The sequence below is a fragment of the Eleginops maclovinus genome, chromosome 13 (genome assembly GCF_036324505.1).
Source record: "Eleginops maclovinus isolate JMC-PN-2008 ecotype Puerto Natales chromosome 13, JC_Emac_rtc_rv5, whole genome shotgun sequence".
Classification (NCBI taxonomy): Eukaryota; Metazoa; Chordata; class Actinopteri; order Perciformes; family Eleginopidae; genus Eleginops; species Eleginops maclovinus.
In genome coordinates this window covers 9,373,589-9,398,943 of record NC_086361.1, presented here as the reverse complement: position 1 = coordinate 9,398,943, position 25,355 = coordinate 9,373,589, and the positions used below count along the sequence as shown (strand labels likewise).

The window sequence follows — 25,355 nt, the reverse complement described above, 5'->3', positions numbered from 1 at the left end:
AAAGACACCTGTCCACAACCTCAAACAGTCATACTCCAAACTCCACTATGGCCAAGACCAAAGAGCTGTCAGAGGAGACCAGAGACAAAATTGTAGACCTGCACCAGGCTGGGAAAACTGAATCTGCAATAGGTTAGCAGCTTGGTGTGAAGAAATCAACTGTGGGAGCAATTATTAGAAAATGGAAGACATACAAGACCACTGCTAATCTCCCTCGATCTGGGGCTCCACGCAAGATCTCACCCCGTGGGGTCAAAATGATCACAAGAACGGTGAGCAAAAATCCCAGAACCACACGGGGGGACCTAGTGAATGACCTGCAGAGAGCTGGGACCAAAGTAACCGAGGCTACCATCAGTAACACACTACGCCGCCAGGGACTTAAATCCTGCAGTTCCAGACGTGTCCCCCTGCTTAAGCCAGTACATGTCCAGGCCCGTCTGAAGTTTGCTAGAGGGCATTTGGATGATCCAGAAGAGGATTGGGAGAATGTCATATGGTCAGATGAAACCAAAATAGAACTTTTTGGTAAAAACTCAACTCGTCGTGTTTGGAGGAGAAAGAATGCAGAGTTGCATCCAAAGAACACCATACCTACTGTGAAGCATGGGGGTGGAAACATCATGCTTTGGGGCTGTTTTTCTGCAAAGGGACCAGGACGACTGATCCGTGTAAAGGAAAGAATGAATGGGGCCATGTATCGTCAGATTTTGAGTGAAAACCTCCTTCCATCAGCAAGGGCACTGAAGATGAAGCGTGGCTGGGTCTTTCAGCATGACCATGATCCCAAACACACCGCCAGGGCAACGAAGGAGTGGCTTCGTAAGAAGCATTTCAAGGTCCTGGAGTGGCCTAGCCAGTCTCCAGATCTCAACCCCATAGAAAATCTTTGGAGGGAGTTGAAAGTCCGTGTTGCCCAGCGACAGCCCCAAAACATCACTGCTTTAGAGGAGATCTGCATGGAGGAATGGGCCAAAATACCAGCAACAGTGTGTGAAAACCTTGTGAAGACTTACAGAAAACGTTTGACCTCTGTCATTGCCAACAAAGGGTATATAACAAAGTATTGAGATGAACTTTTGTTATTGACCAAATACTTATTTTCCACAATAATTTGAAAATAAATTCTTTAAAAATCCTACAATGTGATTTCCTGGATTTTTTTTTTCTCATTTTGTCTCTCATAGTTGAGGTATACCTATGATAAAAATTACAGGCCTCTCTCATCTTTTTAAATGGGAGAACTTGCACAATTGGTGGCTGACTAAATACTTTTTTGCCCCACTGTACCTTCTCTTGTGAAAATCTTTGATAATCAAATAATGCCCCAATAAACTTCCTCCCTCAAGTCTCCGGTATTGAAAAAAAAGGGGAGATCGCTGTACAGGGAGATTTCTGGGATGTATCTGGGAAAAAAGTGCAACCACGTAGCATGGCAGAGCCCGATATTAACAGCAACGCAAAATTCAACATGATAATCCAACATTTACATAGAGAAAAAAAAGTCCATATGACATTCCTTAATACTGTATTCATACTGCAACACACACACTGTAATGTATACAGAGAATCCAAAGATAATGGACCTAAATTTTAACCGTACCAGCTCCAGTGTTCAAGAATACACAGATACTGTGTGCTGACAGTAAAAACCCTCCAGTGTACAAAACTACTCATTTGTTCAGTTATAAACTCAGCAGTAAAATGAAGAAACAAAACAAGAACACAACTGCTTCTTTTTTTTAAATACTATAAGTTAAATAACCCCTCTTAACCTCTTCTTTACAGCGGCTTGTGGTACAGTCTGTAAACATAAATAAATATGGATAAATATCTGAATCTGGCCATCTTCCAGAATTAGCCCGTGCTCTATACAGAGTAGTGAGAGGAGGATCACGGTATGGAGTAGGCATCCAGCAGGGTAAAGGGAGAGTTAAGGCCGATATATGGTTCGACGTAACGCAACAGCCGTGAACATTTATAGTTCTGCATCAGATTTACGTGACGCAATGCAATTCATCGCTACTACGATATGGGGCGCAATGTTTTTTGTAAAGACTGACCAAGATTCTTTTGATGTCTATCGTCGGCGCTCGTTGTATTTGTTTACCAGACGTTCACCAGACACTCTTCTGCTTGGTCTTTATGGATTGTAGGAAAACGGGGAAAAGCAAAATGACGTTTGTCGTTTTAGCGGACCAATCACAGCACTTACGGCTACGTCGCCTCAACGCAAGGTTACCATTTTTGGGAGGTGCACGCAACGACGCAAGGAGGGCCCGAAACGATGCAATGGGTCCGTAAGGTACCTTGCGTTGCGTCGACGTTGAACCATAAATAAGCCTTTAGATGTTTTAAATGCACAAAGTAAACAACTGGAAAGAAGAGAAATTTAAAAAAACGATGAAAGTGAAACAGACAGTGACGCGCAACAAATTAATGAACAATCAAACACACTTTTTCAACCTTTACAATTATATCCTGCAGCTTTTGTTTGACCATCAGTAGCCCCAAGGGAGACAAAAAAAACAGTTTGACGTTCCTGAACGTCCTCGGACCTGCTGTAGCTGTGTTCATCCCGTCTGCACACTGTATATACCACTAATTCATTGTATGCTATGCTAGCCTTTTTGAGGCATCATCTAACCTCACTCTTACTGGATCCTTGAGATGGGACAGCACAGTCTTCTTAAGCTACTGCAGCCATGTTGGGTCATCAGAAACCTCTGAAATCAGCTCTGACATACATTGATATGATTCTTTATCAGAGCAGTTGATCCAAGGCCAAGGAAATAGTTCCTGTTTTTAGTCAATCAATGTTGTGTTAAAGGGAAATTCTACCCTTATATTTTTCCTTTAAGCACTAGTCGGCAGTCCGACATCTTGGAGGTCAGTTTCACACAGAGAGCGTCCTGCTCAGGTAATATATCATCTGCCTTTACGCACTGATCCAGAAGCAGCATGATTGAGCTGACATTGTTATTGAAGTGCAGATAGAGGTCACAAAAAAAAGTCAAGTGCCATCAATCCTCTGCTGTCCCCTACGGCAACAGGAACTCATCTCTGAGAGGTTTCATAAAAATAAGGAAGAAAGGAATCAAGGAAGGCATGAGGACGTGTGGGAAGGAGGAGTAGATAGAGTGCAGCTAGCTGAAAGATCTGCTCTTCTTTCCTTCAGACAGGAAGAGTGCTCTCTCCTTTTTCTCCTGTTCTCTCCCCCATCATCCATCTGCACACACGTGGGTCTGCAGGTGCAGGTTGAGAGCAGGCGCGTCCCCCTGTTAGTTAGACCTGCACACCGCGCCCGTGCATTTGAATGACCTGCGCTCTGAGGGTCTGGATGGCGGCCAGTATCAGCTTCTGGTGCTCAAGGGAAGTGATGCCAAGACTCAGCACATCTCTGTGGACACACACATCGAGATGTACCAACAATGTTATTCAAATGTATTTCACTGGATTACATAAGAAAAACATGTTTCTAATGATAATTTATCCCCTGAGAAAATATTTCCCCAACACTAAGAACTGTTAGACCTTTTTGCAAAGACAAAAAATGGAATACTGTTGTAGCAGAATTACCATGAAAAGACCCTAAAAACATTGTGTATTTAAGAGTAACCTAAGAGCAGCATAGTAACAATGTTTTCTTTTAGAAACTATAATTTCCTAAAGCCCAAGTCAAATTCATAACATCTGTATCACATAAGACAAAAAATGCAGCAAATCTGCACAATTAAGAAACCAGAACATTTAATTTGTTCATGCAGTTTTGTTTTTACAGATCTGTTCTATATTATCTCAGTGAGCCACCCAACAGGAAATGAAAGTGTCAGTGAGAACGTAGAATAGAGTCACTCACTGGACAGTCATCCGTGCCACAGACTCCAGGTAGCAGTATCCCGCAGCGGTGAAGTTGTCCTTGTATCGGCCCATGTCCACCGCATCCAGCCACTCCCCCACAGAGTTAAAGGCTGGGAAGGAGTGCAGCGGCCTCTCTGCGAGCGTGATGGAGGAACTCAGGGTTCTGGAGAAGAATACATTTGTTGTTGATTGGGAAGATAGGAAAACAGACTGTACCCTAGTGACTTTTTTTGCCACACCTTACTGACATCCTGTTTTTTTTCTATACTTTTGTTTTTTTGTTCATGATTTTCTGTGCATACTAAGCTGATCTTTTTTTATGGCATTCTATCGTATTCCGTGTAAATGATATTTGGGGCATACTATGTTTGGCCATTTATTAATAAAACAATTCTGGCATACTAAGATGACTTTTGGTCTTTTTATGACAAACGGTCATTCTATAAAATGCATTTTAGTGATTTCTTTTATACAACAAACTATGGCTTATTTTATGGGTTAAACTATACATTTTTTATGTTGGCATCTAAAGCTGATTTCTTCAATTTCTACACACTATAGTCCAACCAGAATGCAGCCCAATCATCAAAAGCATCTCAAAGTATCAAGGATTATAGGTCCTTGTGCACATACTCTCTTTACTAGGAGATTTGAGCCTTTTTTTTTTGACAGTAATTGATCATTGATATTGGGTAAAAAAAGATATGATCCCACAACTAATCAGCTACTGTTTGACAGTAAGCATAGACAGTTATTAATGCCCCAGTACCTGCGTGACAACGTGGAGGACCCAATGCCATCGGGGGAGCGAATGCTCTTGCTGAGGGCTGAGTGGATCTGGCTGAAGCTGGGCCTCTCCGTTCTCTCCTTCTGCCAACAGTCCAGCATCAGCTGGTGGAGATGTGGGGGGCAGTTTACTGGAGCCGGCAGCCTGAAACCATCCTCGATCGCCTTGATCACCTACAGCAAATGCAGAAAAATACAAAAATATATACAGTATGAGGTAAGAACATTTAGAAGTAGTTTTGCATGTTTGTGAATGGTTAGGAAGAAAGGGGGATGTTTTGTCATACTTAAAAAACAACAGTAAGGTATTTAAAACCTTTTTTGTTCCTTTACAGTGACTAAGTTGCCAAGAATAAAGTCTTTTGAAAGTAGAGGTCATACTCTGTGTAGAAAAATGCTGGTGTTTTCATTTTCTTGTCACTAATTACACCACCATATATTGCATCTTTTTTCTTTTTTTTGTAATTGAGCAAATTGAGGCAGCATCCTTTAAGGTCATCTTGCAAATCAGCAGCATATGCAAAATAAACAGATTTCAGCAGAGAGATATTGCTGGCCTCAACAATATGAATTGAAAACAAATCTGCTTTTATGTCCCGACTTAAACTACAACAAAAAAGGGAATACAAATACATAGTAACGAGTTTAAAGGGATGTGCAGAAAGTGAACAATGCTGAATTCAACAGGGCTGCATGACTGTGTGTGGATTTAAAGGTCAGGATATTCAATGTCACTTCACAGGATATTTGATGGGGTATTACAATCAAATCAATCCTATCAAGAAAATATTTGAACATTTTAATAATAATAATAATAATAATAATAAATTAATTTTATATAGCGCCTTTCAGGACTCTCAAGGTCGCTTTACAAAGAGTGTGTGTGTGTGTGTGTGTGTGTGTGTGTGAGTGCGTGTGTGAGAGTGAGTGAGGGTGCAAGTGCGCAGGGCGCCAGGTGGGGTTGTGAAGCGGTTAAAGTCCATAGGCCTCAGAGAAAAGGTGTGCCTTGAGGTGCTTTTTAAATGAATCAACTGAGGGGGCACAGCGGATGTGTGGGGGGAGTTGGTTCCACATGGTAGGGGCAGACACACAAAAGGCCCTGTCCCCAAAAGTCTTAAGTCGGGTGCGGGGTACTGCCAGCTGGTCCTTGACAGAGGACCTGAGGGACCGCAGGGGGGTGTAGGGGTGTAGGAGGTCGGAGAGGTAACGGGGGGCAAGGGCGTGGAGGGACTTGTAGGTGAGTAATAGGATTTTGAATTTGATGCGGAATTTGACAGGTAACCAGTGGAGCTGCATGAGGGTGGGGGTGATGTGCTGCCAGGGCTTAATGCCAGTTAAGACCCTAGCAGCAGAGTTCTGTACATATTGCAGTCTGTCCAGGGTTTTTGAGGGGAGACCTGTGAGGATGGCATTGCAATAATCCAGGCGGGTGGAGATGAAGCAGTGAATGAGGGTTTCGGTTACTGAGGCTGAAAGTGAGGGTCGGAGTCTTGAGATGTTTTTCAGGTGGTAGAATGCAGATTTAGTGATGTTGTTAATGTGGGACTGGAATGATAGAGTGGGGTCGAGAATGACACCCAGGTTGCGGACAACGGGTGATGGGGTGATGTAGCAGCCATCCACTTCCAGGAGAAGATCCCCAACCTTCCTGAGCAGTGGCTTGGGCGCCACAACCATGAGCTCAGTTTTATTGCTGTTGAGTTTGAGGAGGTTAGAGGTCATCCAGGTTTTTAGTTCTTGCAGACAGTTGATGAGTGGGCCAGGTGGGAGCAGAGTGGAGGGTTTGGTGCTGATGTACAGTTGAGTGTCGTCGGCGTAGCAGTGGAAACTGAGGCCGTGGTGACGAATAATTTGGCCGAGGGGGAGCATGTAGATGGTGAAGAGGAGAGGGCCGAGCACAGATCCCTGGGGTACGCCATGATTGACTGGGGCCAGGATGGAGTTGGCATCTTTCAGGGTGACATATTGTTTGCGGTTGGAAAGGTAGGACTGAAACCAGGAGAGAGCTGAGCCCCTGAGGCCGATGAGCTCAGTGAGACGGGAGAGGAGGATGGAGTGGGACACTGTGTCAAAGGCTGCAGAGAGGTCGAGGAGGATGAGGATGGAGATGAGGCCATTGTCGGCGGCAGTGAGCAGGTCGTTAGTGATTTTAATGAGGGCGGTCTCGGTGCTGTGTTGAGTTCTGAAGCCAGATTGGAGGGGTTCAAAGAGCTCATGGTGTGACATGTGATGTTGAAGCTGGGAAGCCACTGCTCTTTCCAGAATTTTACTTAGGAAAGGAAGGTTGGAGATTGGACGATAGTTGTTAGGGTCGTCAGGGTCCAGACCGGGCTTTTTCAAGGTGGGAATGACTGCAGCTGTTTTGAAGCCTGAGGGCACCACACCAGAGTCCAGTGAGCAGTTTATGATGGCGGCAATAGAGGCAGAGATGACAGGGAGGCAGGTCTTCACCAGGGTGGTAGGCATGGGGTCCAGCTGGCTGGAGGAGGTCTTCGCTTTGGACACCAAGTCATGCACCTGGTCAGTGTCCAACATGGTGAAGGAGGAGAGGCAACACTGCAGTGGGCAGGCAGTAGGGGTGTCGGCACCAGGATGGTGGGGAGAAGGGGGGGGTGGCGTAGAATATTGCAGAAGGTGATTATGAATAGTTTCCACTTTTTTCTGAAAGAAGTCCAGGAACCTGGAACACAGATCAGCTGCATCAGAGGGTTGGGGGGAATCAGGAGGGCGCAGTAGTCGGTTGATTGTTATGAAAAGCTTTTTAGGGTGGTTTTGTTGGTTATTAATAAGTATGGAGTAGTAGAGTGTCTTCGCCTTCAAGAGAGCCTCCTTGTAGTCCCTGATGTGGTCTTTGTAGGCCTCATGGTGTACGGTGAGGCCAGATGTCCTGTAGCGCCTCTCAAGCTGGCGGCCGGCTGCTTTCATGAGGCGGAGCTCAGGAGTAAACCAGGGAGCGGGGCGTGCAAATGAGACCAACCGGGTTATGGGAGGGGCAACTGAGTCCAGACTGAGGGAGAGAGCAGTATTGTAGTGTTCCACCAGACCATCCACGGTGGTGTTAAGAGGGGGAGTGGCCAGGTGGGTCACAAGGGTGGAAGACAACAGGGATGTGCAGACCTGTTTGGTTTTCCGAAATGTGATGGTTCGTTTACTGGGCTGACTGGGAAGGGGCACAGAAACAGAGAATGAGATGGCGAGATGGTCCGAAATAGCCAGGTCATCACACTGGAGATGACAGGGGGTGATTCCAGTGGAGCACACAAGGTCAAGGGTGTGCCCCTTGGTGTGTGTTGGAACATGCACATGTTGCGCAATACTAAAACAGTCCAATAGTGACAAAAAGTCAGAGGCAAAGGGGCAGTTAGCCGAGTCCACATGAATGTTAAAGTCACCCATTAAAATAGTAGATGGGTACATGGGGCAGATGGTGGCAAGCAACCCGGAGAGCTCTGACAAGAAGTGGGTGGAGGCTTTAGGCGGCCGGTAGATAAGCAGCACTTGGAGCTGTGTAGCGCCTGCCAATGCAAAATGGAGACTTTCGAAGGAAGTGGAGCTGACTGGAAATTCTTTGACCAGTATATTAGATCGATGAATAACAGCTAGCCCACCACCACGGCCAAGGCTACGGGCCTTATGAAGATACACATAGTCTGGGGGAGTGGCTTGGTTAAGAGTTACGAAGTCCTGCTGGCTCTGCCATGTCTCTGTCAGACATAGGAAGTCCAGCTTTTTATCCAGAATAACTTCATAAATTAGTGGGGCTTTGTTATTTAGTGAGCGAGTGTTTAATAACATAAATGTGGCAGCCCTATTCATGGAGGCAGCAGCAGGGGTCACAGTGCAATTGATGGGGAGCAGAGGACACCGGTTGACAGCAAGTGGGCGTGGTTTGTTATGATGACGTTGCAGCAGAGAAGCGGTGCACCTAACTGAGGGGACAGCAAGAGTATTATCCATGTAAACAAACTTGTGCCTGGCAGCCCTATGCACGTAGCGGGGGCGACGAAGTAGGCAGAGAGATCTGATGACCTCAAGACAGTTCGGAGAAGAGAGAGTGCTGAGTTTTAGAAGTTCAGCCGCAGAGTAGAGAGTCATGGCAGCGAGACAGCGCATCCTAGCTATCCAGCTAAGAGCACCAGAAAGTGTTAGCCTGCTAGCGCGGCGGCTAACTACGAACAGGAAAACTTCAGCAAGACTATTATGGAGGAGGCAGTCCGGGTGAACCAGGTCAGTTGCAGCACTGTTGATCTGTGTCAAGCAGGGTATCCGTAACACGAACACTCTCGTTGGTGGTAGTCCACAGATCGTCTTGAAATGAATGAAAAGTATACGCAGATTACACAGGCTGACGAGAATGTAGCGACGCGAGATTGATGCCTACTAGTAAGCAGATCAACTCGTAAACAACAGCGATTTGCAAATCCCTGTAGCAGCAACCTGTAGACCCGCGATTCAGAGGTAGGAATCCAAGTTTGGAGTCTGATAATTTTAGCGAGTTGGAGAACTTTGGAGAACTGAGAAGCGGCGACATTCACGCCAGCGTCCTCTCAGCCGCCATTGACTTCCTTCAATATGCTGTTTAATTTCCTTTAATACAATATGTTGCAGGGCTATGAATAAAACAAAATAAGGAAACATTACAGATGAAACAAATAGACCACCTGAGCCACTCTTAGAGATAAGCTACAACATACAATGAATCCTTTTTCTACCATCCCTTGTGAAACCTCACTGTCTTCAAATAGCAGAGCATAAAAGCATCCCTCCAGACTCCCTCAATGATCCTCGCTTCTCCATCAAACTAATGTTGTCCCCCATTCAAAATCCATTCAACAACACCTGATGAGAGATTTACTCTGGGAGTAGGATGAGATATGTCCTACTCCTGTATCACTCAACGAAACACAATCTCCTGAAAGCAGGAAATAGTAGCATGATCACAATAATGACCTCCATCAGCGGCATTATTTCCTAAAACACTCTTTCTTTTCTCTCCACTGCCCACCCCACCCTCCTCTCAGCCCCTTAAGCTCCTATCTCACTAAAGAGCATTCAGAAAATGCTTTTCAGAATTTGACATTTCCATTTAATCAAAGCGGGGAGGTAAAGGTTACGATGGATCACAGGTGGACAGGCCGAGCAACAATTATGTCATGATATAATGTATCAATTTAAAGTGGACTAATGTGCCTGCCGCTCTACAAGCTTGAACTTTGCCCTCTCTATTGGCAAGTTTGATAATATGAACCGGGTTAAGAGGAAACGTCCTCTTGCTTTGTGAAAGGGCACCACAAAGGAATCTATTTATGTGCCTGCTTAATAACTCGAAAGTCGAAAATGGAACATGTTAAAAACGTGTTGCTTTTTAACTATGACATAATGACCTTTCATGCAGATCAGCATCACTCATTCACTGAAACTTGAGAAGCATTTCTTCCTTCAAAAAGTGAAATAAAAACAACATATTTTTTGAAGGACAAATACCAATAGAAAAACTGAGCACCCGCCCACATTGACTTGTAAAGTACAGGTTTGTGGCAACAAGCAGTGGTGTCCTGTTGACTGGACAATCTCTTCAACCCTCAAATAGCAAGAGCTTTACATTTCCTGAAAGAGGAATTTTTCCAAAAGGATTTTTGAACACTTTTAAGAGCGGGATGGCACTCTAGGACAGGCGGAGGGCCACTAGAAAGGGGTCAATGCGTCCTTAAGAGAAAACAGGATTGGTCATGGAGCTGATGCAGACTTAAAGAGGGGGGCTTAGGCATGGCCAAAGCTTTCAGAGGTACTGTGGCTTTCTTTTAATAAGATCCAAGCTAGGCATGGATACAGAGTTCATTGATAGAGGGAGGTGAAAGAGAGAGGGAGATTGGTAAAGTGCAGATAATCTAAAAAAAAATGGAGGGTGGAATATAAAGGACATGACTGGGGAGCTTAATAAAAAGCACCACACACACACACACACACACACACACACACACACACACACACACACACACACACACACACACACACACACACACACACACACACACACACACACACACACACACACACACACACACACACACACACACACTTACATCCTGGTTGCCCATATCCCAGTAGGGTCTCTCTCCATAGGACATGACCTCCCACATGACGATGCCGAAGCTCCAGACATCCGAGGCGGAGGAGAAGCGGTGGTACTGGATGGCTTCCGGAGCGGTCCACAGCACTACACTTTTGCCTCCATGCTGCAGGGGGGGGGGGGCAGAGGTGAGACGTGGAGGAAAAGGGTGTGGAGAGTTCGTAGAAGTAAAGCTTTAATATTCTCTTTGAACAGCTTTGAACATATTTTTAGTAGATCAAAAGAATCGTTAGAGGTTCACCTTGAGTGGAACCCAAAAATATCCAGGGAAATAAAAGCCCTGGAATATATATTTTTTCATCTGAAAGCTTAATTATATGAACTCAACTGAACCTGACATGACGTGTTAACTCGTTTAAAAGTACACCGGTACATGTGTGAACTTTTTACCTTGGTCATTAATAGGGAAAGTAGAATGTAAAATAAAACTTCCTGGCTGCACGTGTTTTAGTTCTTTCCTTACCAGTGTGGTGTAGATGGCCTCTATCTTGTCCTCCTGAAGAGGTCTGAAGCCAGAGACCTTGCAGCCCAGGTTGGAGTTAACCAGGACCTAAGAGAGCATTGGTTACATTTAGAGAGGAAACAAACCCCGTGTGAGCTCACAACACCCTGGTGGGTAAAGCTTTTATCGCACCAGTTTACAAATTGATGTTTACAAAAGCAAAGTGCCCTGTTTTTCCCGCAACGTGCCCACTGCATTTACAGTTTGAGAGACAGTCTCACACAGTGAAATCTAAATATGACAAAAAGATCTTGACAGTATTGGTAGTTTCAATTTCACAAATCAGGCGAGGGATTGTCAAAGATGCTTGCCGCTTCATTTGAAAGACCTGAAAAAGCCTGAGCCATACATCATCCATCTGGTCTCCTCCCACCTTACCTTGTGTGCGGCCAGCCTTTTGTGGATGAAACCCATTTCGGTGAGGTACTTCATCCCCGATGCCACGCCGGTCAGCATATCCATCAGCTGCATTACACTCATCTGGCCCTCATGTTTCTGGGGTTCAACAGAGACAGAAATACGTGAAAAAGAACAGGGAGCAGGTGAATTGGAAGAGAAATGAAAGAAAAGAGAAGGAAAACACAAGTCGACTGTATATGTTATTTGTGTCCAAAGAAAGGGTACATTTGCTACTATAGTACAATGTAGGGCTCACTGAGCTGAATCCCTTTATTTGGAGAATAAATAACAAACTTGTATCATTATAAACCATGCCACAGTGGTTCACAGAGCAGAGGGGCACGATAACAGTTCACAGAGGTTTACAGCATATTTAGGCAGAAACACTCCATTTGTGCTGTTAATTATGGTGCGTTTCCCTTATTACTGTAATAAGCACGAGTACTGCTGCCCTAGGACTGCGCTGTAATAATAGAGGATTTAAGATCATTAGAACAAAATGCCTTGTTTGTGAAACGGCTGGGAAACACATGATAATGATGAGGCTACGTTTTGCTATTAAACATGGAGCGTTTAGGTTACACTCAGACAAATTGCACAAAAAACTCACCCTGAGGAAGGAATCTAAGGATCCGTTAGTCATGCTCTCCACAATGATCATCATGGTGTTACCTGGAGAAAGACAAAGAGAGTATAGTATTTACATAAGTTAAATTGAGGTAAAAATGGAGAGAATAGAGGGAAGAAGGGAAAGTGAGAGCGGTAATAGAGACGAAGACACACAGAGAGGGAGGGGTGGGGAGAACGAAGTGAGTGTGGTCCACTTGGCAGCACGGCAGGCATTGTGCAAAGCCATTCCTCACCCAGTGAACTGTGGTGAAGCCAGGAGAACCTGTGTGCTTCCCTGGCTGTCTCAGCAAGTTTAACGACCCTCAAACGCTCACACACACAGTGCATGTTCGTATACACTGCACACATGCTCACACACACCCACACACACTTACTGCCCAGGCACAGATGGCAGAGATCCAGCAGTGCTATGAAGTGAACAGAGGAGGAAAATGAGACTGCAGCAGTTGGCGTAGAGAGGAAACCAAGAGAGAGGAGGAGTGGATTATGGGAGGGAGGGAGAGAGAGAGAGAGAGAGAGGGGGAAATTAACCTTCATACTGAAGATATGTAAACAACTAAAAACACAAACACCTAGTTGTGTACAAATGCTTTCAATCCCTGTTTGCAGGTGCATAACACAAATGATAGTTTGGTATTATAATATCCGCAAATCAGGGTGTGCCAGTATTACTGATCTTTCAGGAGGCTATTTGGAAAGGTTGCCAACGACACGGGGGAACAGTGAGTCCGCACAGAGACACTGCCATGATCCGCAGGTCATCTCGTAATTAATGCAAGAGAGGAGGAGTTTAACTGTGTGCTGGGTTACACAGAGCTACAGATACATTCAACTACAAACAAATTGAGTTCAAAAGTTATTAGAATTAATGGTGTTATTAGACCACCTGCTGCATTGTATTTGAGAGAGTATATATAACAGAAATGCAAACGGAGAAAAACTAATTGTTATGATTTGTGTGAAAAATAATTCATCATCCATATACAAAGTCATACACACTTGTCATCGACTATTATTAACAATTTTACGTGAGTATTTCCTTTATAGGTGTCCGTCTATTCCATGACATTTCAGATACTGCACACTACATTTATCTGCCAGCTAGACTTTTCTGGTTTCAAGATTTAACATAAAAAACAGAAATCAACGTGGTTATAAATTATGTTTATTTCACTTTTAAAACTTTTTTTCTATCATAATTCTATTTTTTTATTTTATAATTTACAACTGTTAGTTAGTGTATATATTTACTAAGGATCTCAGTACTTCTTCCACCGCTGCATACAAACCCTGAAACTGCCTGTAGGAAGCTGGATGTTTACTCTTAGATGAAAGAAGGAAGCTTTCCCATGTAATGGGACACACCTACATTTCTATGTTGCCTTGAATTATGGTGAGAGGACGGGATGATTAATGAGGTGGGCCAGGTTTGGTAGAGGGACTGGAAAAGAGTTAGAATCTAGGGGGGGGGTAAGTGATGTAAAGCAGGTGATTTGTACTCTAACACTATGTGGGTGTTTGTGCTGTTTGTGTGCATGTGTGTGTGATTCCATGCCAAGTGATGCGGCAGGCAGGTGTGTGTTTGTGTGTGTCTGTGTGTGTGTGTCTGTGTGTGTGTGTGTGTGTGTGTGTGTGTGTGTGTGTGTGTGTCAATGAAAGCAAAAGACAAAATGAGCATATGGGACTACCTTTGTACGTGTGTGAGAGCATGCATTGGAGTATGTGTGTGTGTGTGTGTGTGTGTGTTTGAGAGTGCACGTGATGGTGGGAGAGATTGGAGTGGATCTCAGTGCCCCGCTGGGTCTCTAGCACCAATTACTGTACCCTGCACATCTGCTGCCATCCTACTGAGCGCAGTGTGTTTGGGCACCTTGCCCACACACACACACACACACACACACACACACACACACACACACACACACACACACACACACACACACACACACACACACACACACACACACACACACACACACACACACACACACACACACACACACACACACACACACACACACCATGCTGAGCATCACTGCGGCAGTAAAAAAAACTTCACAAACTCTTTAAAGCTTCTCCCTTCACCTGCCATTCCTATTAACCTCTACCTCATGTTCTCCGTCGCTCATGTCTCTCCTCCCCTCAAGTTTTTCTCCCCCTCTCGGTCCTTCCATCCTGCTTTCGCTCTAGGACCTCAATTGCTATCTGTCAGTGTAAAATGGGCCTTGATGTAGCTCAGCTGCTGCTAGCGTTGGAATCTATCTTGCGTCCTGCTCTCTAGTCTTCAACCTTTTCTTCTTTTCCACAGTTTGTCCCGCCCTCCTCGCTGAAGGTGTTGACCCCCCCAATGTGTGTAATATTGAAGCAGTCAGGTTCTGCTCTTCCCAATCATCTCTCCTTCTCCTGCATATGCTCGTCTCCCAGTTTTCTTCCCATCTCGCTTCATAGTTGCCAACAGTGGTGACCCCCTCTGCACGTGTGATATTGGAATCCAGCTCCATTGTTTACCCCTACAGCCTCTGCTTCCTTTTCCCTTCCTCCAAGGCGATGGAGGCGACGAACCCACTTTATGATACTAGAGATGGTCAAACTCTCCCATTTCTCCTTGATCCTCGGAGTATTTCCTCCACTTCTATGCTTCTTTTCATCTTCTCCCGCTCACCTTCCTCCCAAACTGCCTTTAACCTCCTGCTTTCTGCTTGATCTCCCTCCCCACCCTGCTTACCCGTGGTGATGACACCCTCCAGCCGGATGATGTTGGCGTGGTCAAACTGCCCCAGGATGCCGGCCTCGCTTAAAAAGGATCGCCGCTGTTTTTCAGAGCAGCCCGCCCTTAAGGTCTTTATGGCCACGGGCAGCTCCCTCTTACTGGGCAGCTTCAGGCAGCCGCGACACACCTCCCCAAAGTCACCTATAGGGGGAGACAGACAATCAGAGCTCATGATCCCTGTTGATCACTGAGAAACCAGAGATAGCAGGGAAAAGAAAAGGGCATGGTGATGATATGGAGTAATATCTGTGTAAAGATTAAACAAAAGAGGGATGAAGAAGAGGGAGTTACACAGTGGTGGGAATACGGAGTAGAATCAAATGGAGAAAGACAAGGAGGAGCAGAGATGACGCAAATGAACAGACACTGTTGAGGGAGAGCGAGACATGAAATACAAAGGGATCAAAGAGACATCAAAGATTGGCTAGGGTGCAGGTGAAACAGCAGAACATCGAGTACAGAGAACACAAACAGGCAAGCTTGATTTTGGCAGATCATTAAGTTGCAAAACTGCTTGAACTGGTTACTTCGATTTTTCTCATGGCAGGTAAAGGGAAAATGCAAAAAAACCTGAGTTACCTCAAGATTACAGCAGGTGTGCTAATGGCTCAAATTCTGTTTGCCTGCCTTCTTCATGACTTAGCCTACTTTTTCTTGCAATGGGAGCAAGGTTATAAATAATTTTACTTTGGTTGAAAAGGAGAAGAATTGCATCACTCTATTGCCAGTGTGCCACTCATACTTATGATATATGTTTCCCAGCGAAGTGCTCAGGTACAAATGTAGACGATTTTTTGACTAAAGTCAGCTTGTAAAACGGATGTAAAATGTCTTCTGTAGCTCTGTAAAGGGCTTTCTAAAGTCTTTAAAAAATTACGATATCATTAGAGTTTTCTTAGATTGGTTATAAGGCTTATGACATATGCCCTCAGGATGCAGAGTTTGAAAGACGGGCATTTACTAGGCAGGCGTTTGACCCATACTGAAAAATTCAACTTATGATATATCAGCTTTTACTTCTTTGAATTACAGAAGTACCCCTTTTTTAGGAGCAAATTCAAAGAATTGAAACAATCCTACTTTGTTCCTACACAGTAAAAAATGGGTTGTTAATTTTTCAGAGTTAAGTTATTTAAAACTAGATAGTGTATTTCCATTACTGTGAAGAGTAAACTTGACCAAACAGTAGAGTTAAAGATGAGAGTCAAATTCTGTGTACATGCAGTGAAAACATTTACTCTACAGCGTGATGAATTCCCTTCCAATATTCCCGCCACTGTTTCTGAAGTTTTGTAACCTGCACCACGTCAGAAACTGCTCCGACTGGAGAAAGACGCCGTTTGGTAAGTAGCAGTCCTGTGTTTTCAACATCAAACATATGTATTTAATGTAGCATAGCCTTGTTGCGTAGATGTTGATTGGGGTTAGTTAGGCTACTTTTACCCTCTCTACATTGTATTGTAAACTCCGTCGGTAACGTTCGAGTGAGCCGGTTGACTAGGTTAAACGTGGGGTGAGCTTACCATCAGCTGCAACACTATGGCATATTCATTTTAGACAAACGTTTTTTCTCTCAGTTAAATTGACCTGCACATAGAATTTGTAATCTACTTCTGTAAATGCCATTTTGTACATGTAATAGGTTATGTTAACCACAGTATAACAATCAATTTTGGATGAGGGCAAATTGTGTTAGCCTTGACGCTAACTACTACACAATGAGCTTGAGCTGGCACGCTGGAAATCATCTCTCCCTGTAGACCTATCGTGGTAATTCTATTTGAGCATTTGTAGGTTTTCACCATCTAGCTAGATATTTTTCCACTAACGACCAACTTTTTGCAATATATTGACGACGATGGACGATTGTAGGCTTTTAAAATTTTATGTTAGACGTGCATAGATAGATGTAGTTAGCTAATCAGTATCACTGACTTCAAGTTCAGATGCATTTGACTGCAATACCACGTTAAGAACTTGGAAGTAATATAGTTGATAACGAAATTGAAATGACACATTTCAGACTGTAATTGCTTGTTAACACTTTGCGATGTATAGGGTAGTGATGATTTAAGTTGTTCTGCCGGGTTGGTGACGTTAGGTTAATGTACCAAAATGTTAGCAAGTTAGCTTGACAACGTGGTTTCTGCCCAATGTGACTTTAACGTAGCATTACCAAAATGTTAGCAAGTTAGCTTGACAACGTGGTTTCTGCCCAATGTGACTTTAACGTAGCATTACCAAAATGTTAGCAAGTTAGCTTGACAACGTGGTTTCTGCCCAATGTGACTTTAACGTAGCATTACCAAAATGTTAGCAAGTTAGCTTGTGTAAGAAATGTTCGTTTATTTGAAGCCCAGGAGACGGTTTAAAATAAAGAAAGCAAAACTCCCTTAAAAGTTATAAAAGGAGTGTTTAATAAAAGGATGCAGTAGTAGGCCTTACAAAAGCTTCACAGCTGTGGCTCAATAGCCCGGGACACGCGTCCACAGGCCACTGACTGAGCGGAGCTCATCAGTAGTTACTGTCTGGCGGTCCGGAACAAAAGAGAGCTCGATTTCACAATCCTTACATGTTTTATAGAACCACCCCTTTCCGACCATACAATAAACAACTTCAAAATCAGACGCGCCCCGCTGTCGTGCTCTCATTGGTTGGTAGCGGGGGGCTGGATCCTCCTCTATAGGCTGACGTCGTCGGGGGCGGGTCCTCTTATGACGTCACCGTCGCCATCTTGTTAGCGAAGTCCTGGAGCTGTCATCTACGATATTCTATTATGCAATTCTTAGGAGGTTTATCAGTTATTAAACAGGCAACTGTATCATTGCAGCACCAATGAGTGAGAGGTAGAGGCGGTGTGTTTAGTATGCAACTCCACTGGTCCTTCTCCCTCTACTCATATATACAAAACAATATTAGCTTTATGCTATCTGAGGCTAAAAACAACATCCTGTAATACTACCGGAAATGGACAAATATGATCCGTCCAGAAACAGTGAATTATCTTTTAAAGTTCCGCTCTAATATATTGATTATTTCTAACACTTGACAACGTGGTTTCTGCCCAATGTGACTTTAACGTAGCATTACCAAAATGTTAGCAAGTTAGCTTGACAACGTGGTTTCTGCCCAATGTGACTTTAACGTAGCATTACCAAAATGTTAGCAAGTTAGCTTGACAACGTGGTTTCTGCCCAATGTGACTTTAACGTAGCATTACCAAAATGTTAGCAAGTTAGCTTGACAACGTGGTTTCTGCCCAATGTGACTTTAACGTAGCATTACCAAAATGTTAGCAAGTTAGCTTGACAACGTGGTTTCTGCCCAATGTGACTTTAACGTAGCATTACCAAAATGTTAGCAAGTTAGCTTGACAACGTGGTTTCTGCCCAATGTGACTTTAACGTAGCATTACCAAAATGTTAGCAAGTTAGCTTGACAACGTGGTTTCTGCCCAATGTGACTTTAACGTAGCATTACCAAAATGTTAGCAAGTTAGCTTGACAACCTGGTTTCTGCCCAAGGTGCCATCATTTGCAAGATGTTATGTTCTCGTGCTTAATTTGTGCCTGTCTGAAACCAGAAATAGTCTTGAGTTATTTCAACAATTGCTGAATTGCAAAGAAAGTCATTAGGAAGACTGAAGGTCAGCTAACAAGTTTATTTGCACCCCCTAAATTAGCCTATTGGTACCATAACTCCGTGAGTGTTTATTAGACAATTACGTTTTCTAATAACTTTGCTCTGATTCTTCAGAGAATATTTTGATGGATATTAACAGTTATTCAACCTTCCTTAAATTTTACAGAAAATGCTGCTGCGTGTTTCGTTTGGTGGAGAGCAGAAGTACATAAAGCTGCCTGAAGTAACATTTGGTGATTTCTTGAGAGAAGGTAGGCACTTAATTTGGATTGAAAGTAGCCTAATTTGTTCAAGTTGCAATTGCATATTGCAATTATTTCTCATCAGAAATGTTTGTGCACTATTTATTTATTTTACTTAGTGAGTATTAAATTTAACATCGATGAAGATAGACGGTTGGACATCAAGATCCATGACCAGTCCAACACAGAGGTCGACGCTGAGGTTTTTGAGGAGGTCGTTAAAGAGTCTCAAGGACCTTTCCTTGTTTCATTGGCCAATGAAGCACCTGGTAATTGCTGACTACTTGCATATGACTGTACACACACATGGTTGAAGTGGATGTATTGAACTATGAAATTGCATTTATATTTCTCAATGCTCAGGTAACCCTCAGTCCACGTCATCTCCACGCTCTACTGCATCTGAAGACACAGTGATCCTCAACTTCTCTTTGTGTGACCCAGCTGAGGAACCAGTTGCAGCCGGAGGAAGTCAACCTAAAAGGCCTTGCCGCATCAACTATGAAGCAAAAGCTGTGAGTAGTCAGTGTGTGCGTGTGTGGAGTTTGAGTCACATGTTTAATTTGAGGTGCATCGTATTTGTATCGTAATTTCCAAGACATTTTAAAAATACAATACTGCACATTTGATCCCTTAGCTAATTGAAAAAATCTTGACGACAAAGCCTGGAGGTGACCGTATCATGGAGGAGTATGCAAAAACAAAATCCATTACAGATTCAACCAGAAGACAGCTAATCAACATACTTACCGCAGAGATGACAGAAAAACATGGGTAAAATAGATTCAAATACGTTATCATGAGACATTGTTTAAACATTATTGCAATTGTTGTTTAGGTTATGTTGTTCAATGCTATCTATGAATGTTGATTGTTGAATACACCAGGACATCTCCGCCCCGGAGTGTGAGAGTGATGTATGCACAGGGGATTGTCGCTCTGTTTCCATATCTTGAAGACCCATCTTCACAGAATGGCTATGTAAGTAAAGGTTTTGAAATATATTTGCCCTTCGAACTGCTGATATCATATGAATGTATATATCACACTGTGCATACATTATACATAGGATCATTACTACGATCCTGAAAGGGGTTCAGGATACCTTGCATGGCGGTTGAAGACTATTCAAAGAAAAGCTGCAGAGGAAAGAGGTCCAGCAGTTAGTAGATCTCCTAAAGGTAATATTTATCATGAGGTGGAATTATCAACCTGTGAAATGTGTTGACAGGAGGATATAAAACTGTGTAGTTATAAAGAGTAACAACAAAATTGTCTTTTTCTAAAGTTGGTGGTCCAGGCCATGGGCGTACTAGACCCTTTACTGCCGACCAAGTCCTTACTGACGAGGAAGTGGAATCCGCTATCGCTGTGTTGAGACACACTGCTGATGAGTACACCATCCGTGAGAAGATGAAAGTCACTTTCAGTTATCGCCATGCCATGGTCAATGATAATGACAAATCAGCAGAGGTCTTCTCAGTATTTCCACGGTTCCTGGACACACCAGGACTGGTATGGCATCTACATTCATTGAATACTGAGACATATTGTAAAATGTAGCACAAGGTACCAATTCCTCCTTTTCTTCTTTTTTTCTTTTTCAAACTACAGATAGAACAGGATTTCAGACTTATGTTTGGTGAGCAGACTGCCAACAATTTCCTGGAGAGGTGGCCTACCACTTTCAAAGCAAAAGTAATTAAGGAAAGCCATGGACTGGTCCCCTCCACAGACCTTCTTGATTTGATGCGCAACGCTGAGACATCTACTGAAGTCGAAAATGGTATGTCTTTGAATGTTAAGAAGCATGTTGCTAAATATATTGAGGATGGTGGGAAATTATGGCATAATGTTAACCTGCTACTTGTTGGCCTCTAGGCTGGGACAGTGACATGTCAACCATCATACTGCTGCTACATCTGCTACCGCCATCCGCACAGGGACGAAAGAGGCCAGGGAAGATCTCAGCATCTCATGCAGTAGATCACCTCATCAAATTCCAAAAGGTACACTACACTAATATTTAATAATTAATCAAACATCAATTTCTTCTCAAATTCTTGAATCCTTTAATTGTTTGGAGTGATCTCATGTTATTGTTTAATTTCTAATAAATAGTGTTGTTGAATGTGTTTTGTTACAGACGGGAACAAGCGTGCAGCAGCATCTTGACACCATAAGTCAAAGCAGTCAGCCCTACCTCCTTGCTCAGGGACCCACAAAAAGCAGCATTACCTCCTTCTTCATTGCTATCGACAAGCATGCACTTCCATGCAAAGCAACCAGCGCAGTCGGAGCCCTGGATGAACTCTTTAAGGCCCACTACGTCTTTTGTACATCTTACAGTCCTGTGTTGAATAATTTCTTCACTTTTTTGCAAACCACCATTTACAGCATTGATGTGGGGGAAACGAAGGAAACGCCAAGAATCGCAGAGTTGCGAGTGCGAATGGTGCGTTAAACAATGAGGTGCTTTCTTTGCAGCAAAGAACTTGGTGAGGCAAAAAATCTTATAAAGCACCTCAAAGTTATACATGGACTCTGTACAGGAAAGACTCTTCATCTTAAATGTGGCGAAGTGGGATGCTCACGTTTTTTTAATAGTTTTTCGGGTTTTAGGAAGCATCTTAACAAGTCCCATGTGAATAGTGGTTTTAATGTTGTTGTTGAAACTGAACCACCACGTTGTCAAAGTGTTCTAAATAGTGATGAAAGTCCTGCAGAAGAGCCATATGAGGCTGAGGTTGAGTCAGAGCAAGCGTTATCCTCAGAACATCTTGTAAATAGTTGTGCCTCTGTCATTTCAGATCTTAAGGCAGCAGGTGTAGCCCAGTCTGTTATTAATTCAGTTGTGACCTCTATGGAGGATATTGTGCAGGATATACATGAGCATGCTAGAGAGTCAGTCATCCAGGGTGTTTTTCATGATCAAAGAGGAACTGAATCATGCAAGAAAGTTGAGGGATGTTTTGACCAATTAGAGAATCCATTCACAGCTCTAAATTCAGAATACAAACAATCAAAATTTATGACCAGCAAATGGGAAACTGTGGAGCCAGTGGAGCTTGTAATTGGCTCAAGATTTGACTTGAGGCTCAACAAAAAGACAGGAACATATGACCAAGTAGTAGTTAAAGACAAATTTATGTATGTTCCAATTTTATCGACATTAAACTCAATATTTAAAAGTGAACATGCCAGAGAAATGCTCAAAAGCCCAAATATAAGTGATTCAAAACTCAAAGATATTTGTGATGGCTCTTTCTTCAACACTCATCCTCTATTTTCAACAGAGAGACACACTGTACAGATTCAAATGTTTTATGACGATTTCGAGATTGCCAACCCCTTGGGGTCCAAGAAGGGAGTTCATAAAATGGGTGGTATTTATTTTACTTTAAGGAATTTCTCACCGAAGTGGAATTCTATTTTGGCCAATATACATCTTTGTGCCTTGTTTCATGCTCAGGATATAAAGCGTTACGGTTTTAGTGCTATTTTAGATCCTATTGTTTGTGATCTCAAACAGTTAGAGAGTAATGGCATTGATATTCCATTGTATGGTGGTTGTGTTCGTGGCAGTGTTATACAGGTGACTGGAGATAATTTAGGCCTACATAGTTTGTTTGGTCTGGTTGAGAGTTTCAGTGCAAGGTATTGCTGTAGGTTTTGTTTAGCCGAAAAAGAGGACTTCCAAACTGAATTCTCCGAAGAGTCTCCCAAAATAGTGTTGCGTACCAAAGAGGCCCACAGTGCTCACTGCCAAGAAATGGCACATAGGCCTTCTCTTCCTTATGTATTTGGCGTGAAGAGATCATGCTTACTAAATTCACTTACATATTTTCACACAACCGAGAACTACTCAGTTGATGTGATGCATGATCTTTTAGAAGGTGTGGCCCAATTTGAATTAAAGCAGCTGTTTTTTTATTTGAAAGAAAAAATTACACTGACAGAACTGAATTCAAGAATACTATGTTTTGATTATGGATTTACAGAGAGATGTAATAGGCCAGTGGCTGTGAATTTAAGTGCAGAGTCTAATGATTTGGGACTAAACGCAATTCAGTCATGGTGCTTGCTGAGGAATGTTCCCCTTATATTTGGAGATTTGGTAGCCTCTACAGACCAACACTGGACCCTGCTTTTATTGTTGTTACAGATCGTCAACATTGTTTTCTCGCCCATTTTATCTCAAGGCTTATGCGTGTATTTGAAACATTTGATTGTTGAGCATCACACACTGTTCAAGGAGGTATATCCTCATAAAAGACTGTTACCAAAACATCATTTCCTGATTCATTACCCTAGATGCATTCAGAAAATAGGACCTGTACTCCATAGCTGGTGCATGCGATATGAAGGTAAACACAATTTTTTCAAGACACAGCTTAAGTCCTTTAAAAATGTCACCAAAACATTGGCCAAAAAGCACCAGAATCATATGGCACACAAGTGGCGATCCTCAACAACCTTCCTTCGCTTGGACATTGGTCCAGGAAAATGTGTCTCTTTAAATATGATTAAAGGTGGTTCAGTGATTGCTATGCAAATGAAAATGTCCAATTGTGATAAGGTTATTAAAGTGACGTGGGCTAAGCACAATGGATATGTATACCGCCCACACCTGGTCGTTTGTGGTGAAGTTGAATTTGAAATGCCACTGTTTTACCAGGTCGAATCGGTTGTGATTATACATGAGAAACCGGTGCTGCTCACCATTCCTTTATTTACTGTAGCTTTTAATGAACATTATTTTGCTTATGAAGTGACTAAGACAAAAAAAGAATGTGTTGCCTTTAATGTTGATGATCTGCCTTATCAAAGGCCTTTTGACCTAAAAATGTCATGTGGGGAAAATGACACAGCAATGTACATTGTCCCATACTGTTATCTCTAATCAGGCAATAAAAGGTGTGATACAGTACCCGATTGTGTGTATTGCCTTATATATTACAGCAGTTAAGAATTATTACTATTTCATTCATATAAAATAAAAAAATATATACACTTAATACGCACGTAATTTAACCATATTTAGAGTAGAAAACTACTCTATGTAGTGAAATAAATTTACTCTGACAGTGTAAACATCACAGTGTAAAAATATATACACTTGTGTAATTGAACCATATTTAGAGTAGAAAACTACTCTATGTAGTGAAATAAATTTACTCTGACAGTGTAAACAGATCACAGTGTTAAATGTTTTTACACATTTCATTGTTAATTTTGACACAAAATGGAGTAAAATTAACTCTGGAAATCTTACACTGGCTATAGAGTAAAATTTACACTAATTTCGAGTGGGACCAAATGTTATCTGACAGAGAGTTAAATTCAACTCTTAAGGAGTAAAATTAACACTAGGTTTTTTACTGTGTACACGTACCTGTGTGCACAATTCTCTCAATCTTGATGCTCGAGTTGTCCAGCTCCTTGGCGAATGCGTGCACGGCCTGCAGCAGGTCCTCGCAGGTCTCCGGGTCGATGTAGGTCCTCCTTGTCGGGATCTTGACTGAAAAAACACAAAGACATAAGACATACCTCACCAAAAATGGAATTTGGAAGTGTGCTAGTGAAGCAAAACCTTTCTATTGTCCCAATAATCAATAGGCAGCAACACATCATTTACGGTCCACATGCTTGTCTGCACAAAGAAACACATTAAAAGATAAGAGTCTACGGTCCCAGCAGCAAAAAGATAAAAGAGAGCCACAGTCAGATTCAGATACCATTAAACTCTGTATAAGAAAATAAAAACAGATAGCTAAAGAAATGTTTTGTTGCCCTGGCATTACCTTTCTCTCAACACAAGGCACAACAGTTCTGATGTCTGCGCCGCTTTATGCTACAGTCAATGCTGAAATTGGTATCTCTGGCTCCTTCAACAAAGAGTTTCTCGCTGTATGATTGTTGAACATTAGACCAAAATGTTGTGTCTGGGAAAAGGTTCTTACTCTTTGATCCAGCGACTAAAATCAATACCTCAGTTTTATTATTGATGTTTGAGATAGCACAAACATTTTTCTGCTATCAAACCCCACAATAACTGTGGGTCTACAGATTGGTCAAGACTTACCAATCGTCGTCTGATCGTTAAATAATGAATAATAGTTGTTCTCCCTCTGTTTAAGCTTGTTGTGTATTCATAGAAAATAGTGAAAACAATAAAAGTATATAACAGATTCAACGCTGTTTGATGTGTTCAGGGTCTGGGTTGCATCTTACTAAAACAAAGCGGAGGTCGATAAAAAGACGGACATTATTCATAGCATGCTTTAGTTTAAGGTTGTAAAGATGTTCCACGCAATTTCAATGATCCCCCATCGTAACCCGAATAGAATGATCCTTTGTTTTTATAACCATGTTTTCCCGGGAAATGCAGTG

The 25,355-nt window shown here is 42.7% G+C and overlaps 1 protein-coding gene and 2 long non-coding RNA genes across 4 annotated transcripts in view; 2 read left to right on the top strand and 1 right to left on the bottom strand.

Annotated features, from left to right (window-relative positions):
• Positions 1-1,286: 1,286 nt before the first annotated feature.
• Positions 1,287-25,355, bottom strand: part of LOC134875047 (ephrin type-A receptor 7-like) — a 157,442-nt gene continuing 133,373 nt past the window's right edge. Inside the window, 9 exon segments of the mRNA XM_063899447.1 lie at positions 1,287-3,400; positions 3,860-4,024; positions 4,631-4,821; positions 10,731-10,883; positions 11,241-11,327; positions 11,658-11,774; positions 12,289-12,350; positions 15,034-15,219; positions 24,358-24,483. Coding sequence (XP_063755517.1) covers positions 3,286-3,400; positions 3,860-4,024; positions 4,631-4,821; positions 10,731-10,883; positions 11,241-11,327; positions 11,658-11,774; positions 12,289-12,350; positions 15,034-15,219; positions 24,358-24,483 — 1,202 coding nt within the window. The 3' untranslated portion in view covers positions 1,287-3,285.
• LOC134875052 (uncharacterized) lies at positions 16,340-20,297 on the top strand. 2 transcript variants are annotated; one of them, XR_010167159.1, is made up of 8 exons: positions 16,340-16,421; positions 18,887-18,971; positions 19,082-19,231; positions 19,326-19,477; positions 19,600-19,736; positions 19,850-19,943; positions 20,032-20,143; positions 20,251-20,297. It is a non-coding gene; the product is annotated as an uncharacterized LOC134875052 (long non-coding RNA). The 2 variants fall into 2 exon arrangements; XR_010167158.1 differs by lacking the exon at positions 16,340-16,421 and having other exon boundaries at positions 17,396-18,971.
• LOC134875053 (uncharacterized) lies at positions 20,316-22,909 on the top strand. The gene is made up of 4 exons (XR_010167160.1): positions 20,316-20,477; positions 20,577-20,748; positions 20,844-20,971; positions 21,109-22,909. It is a non-coding gene; the product is annotated as an uncharacterized LOC134875053 (long non-coding RNA).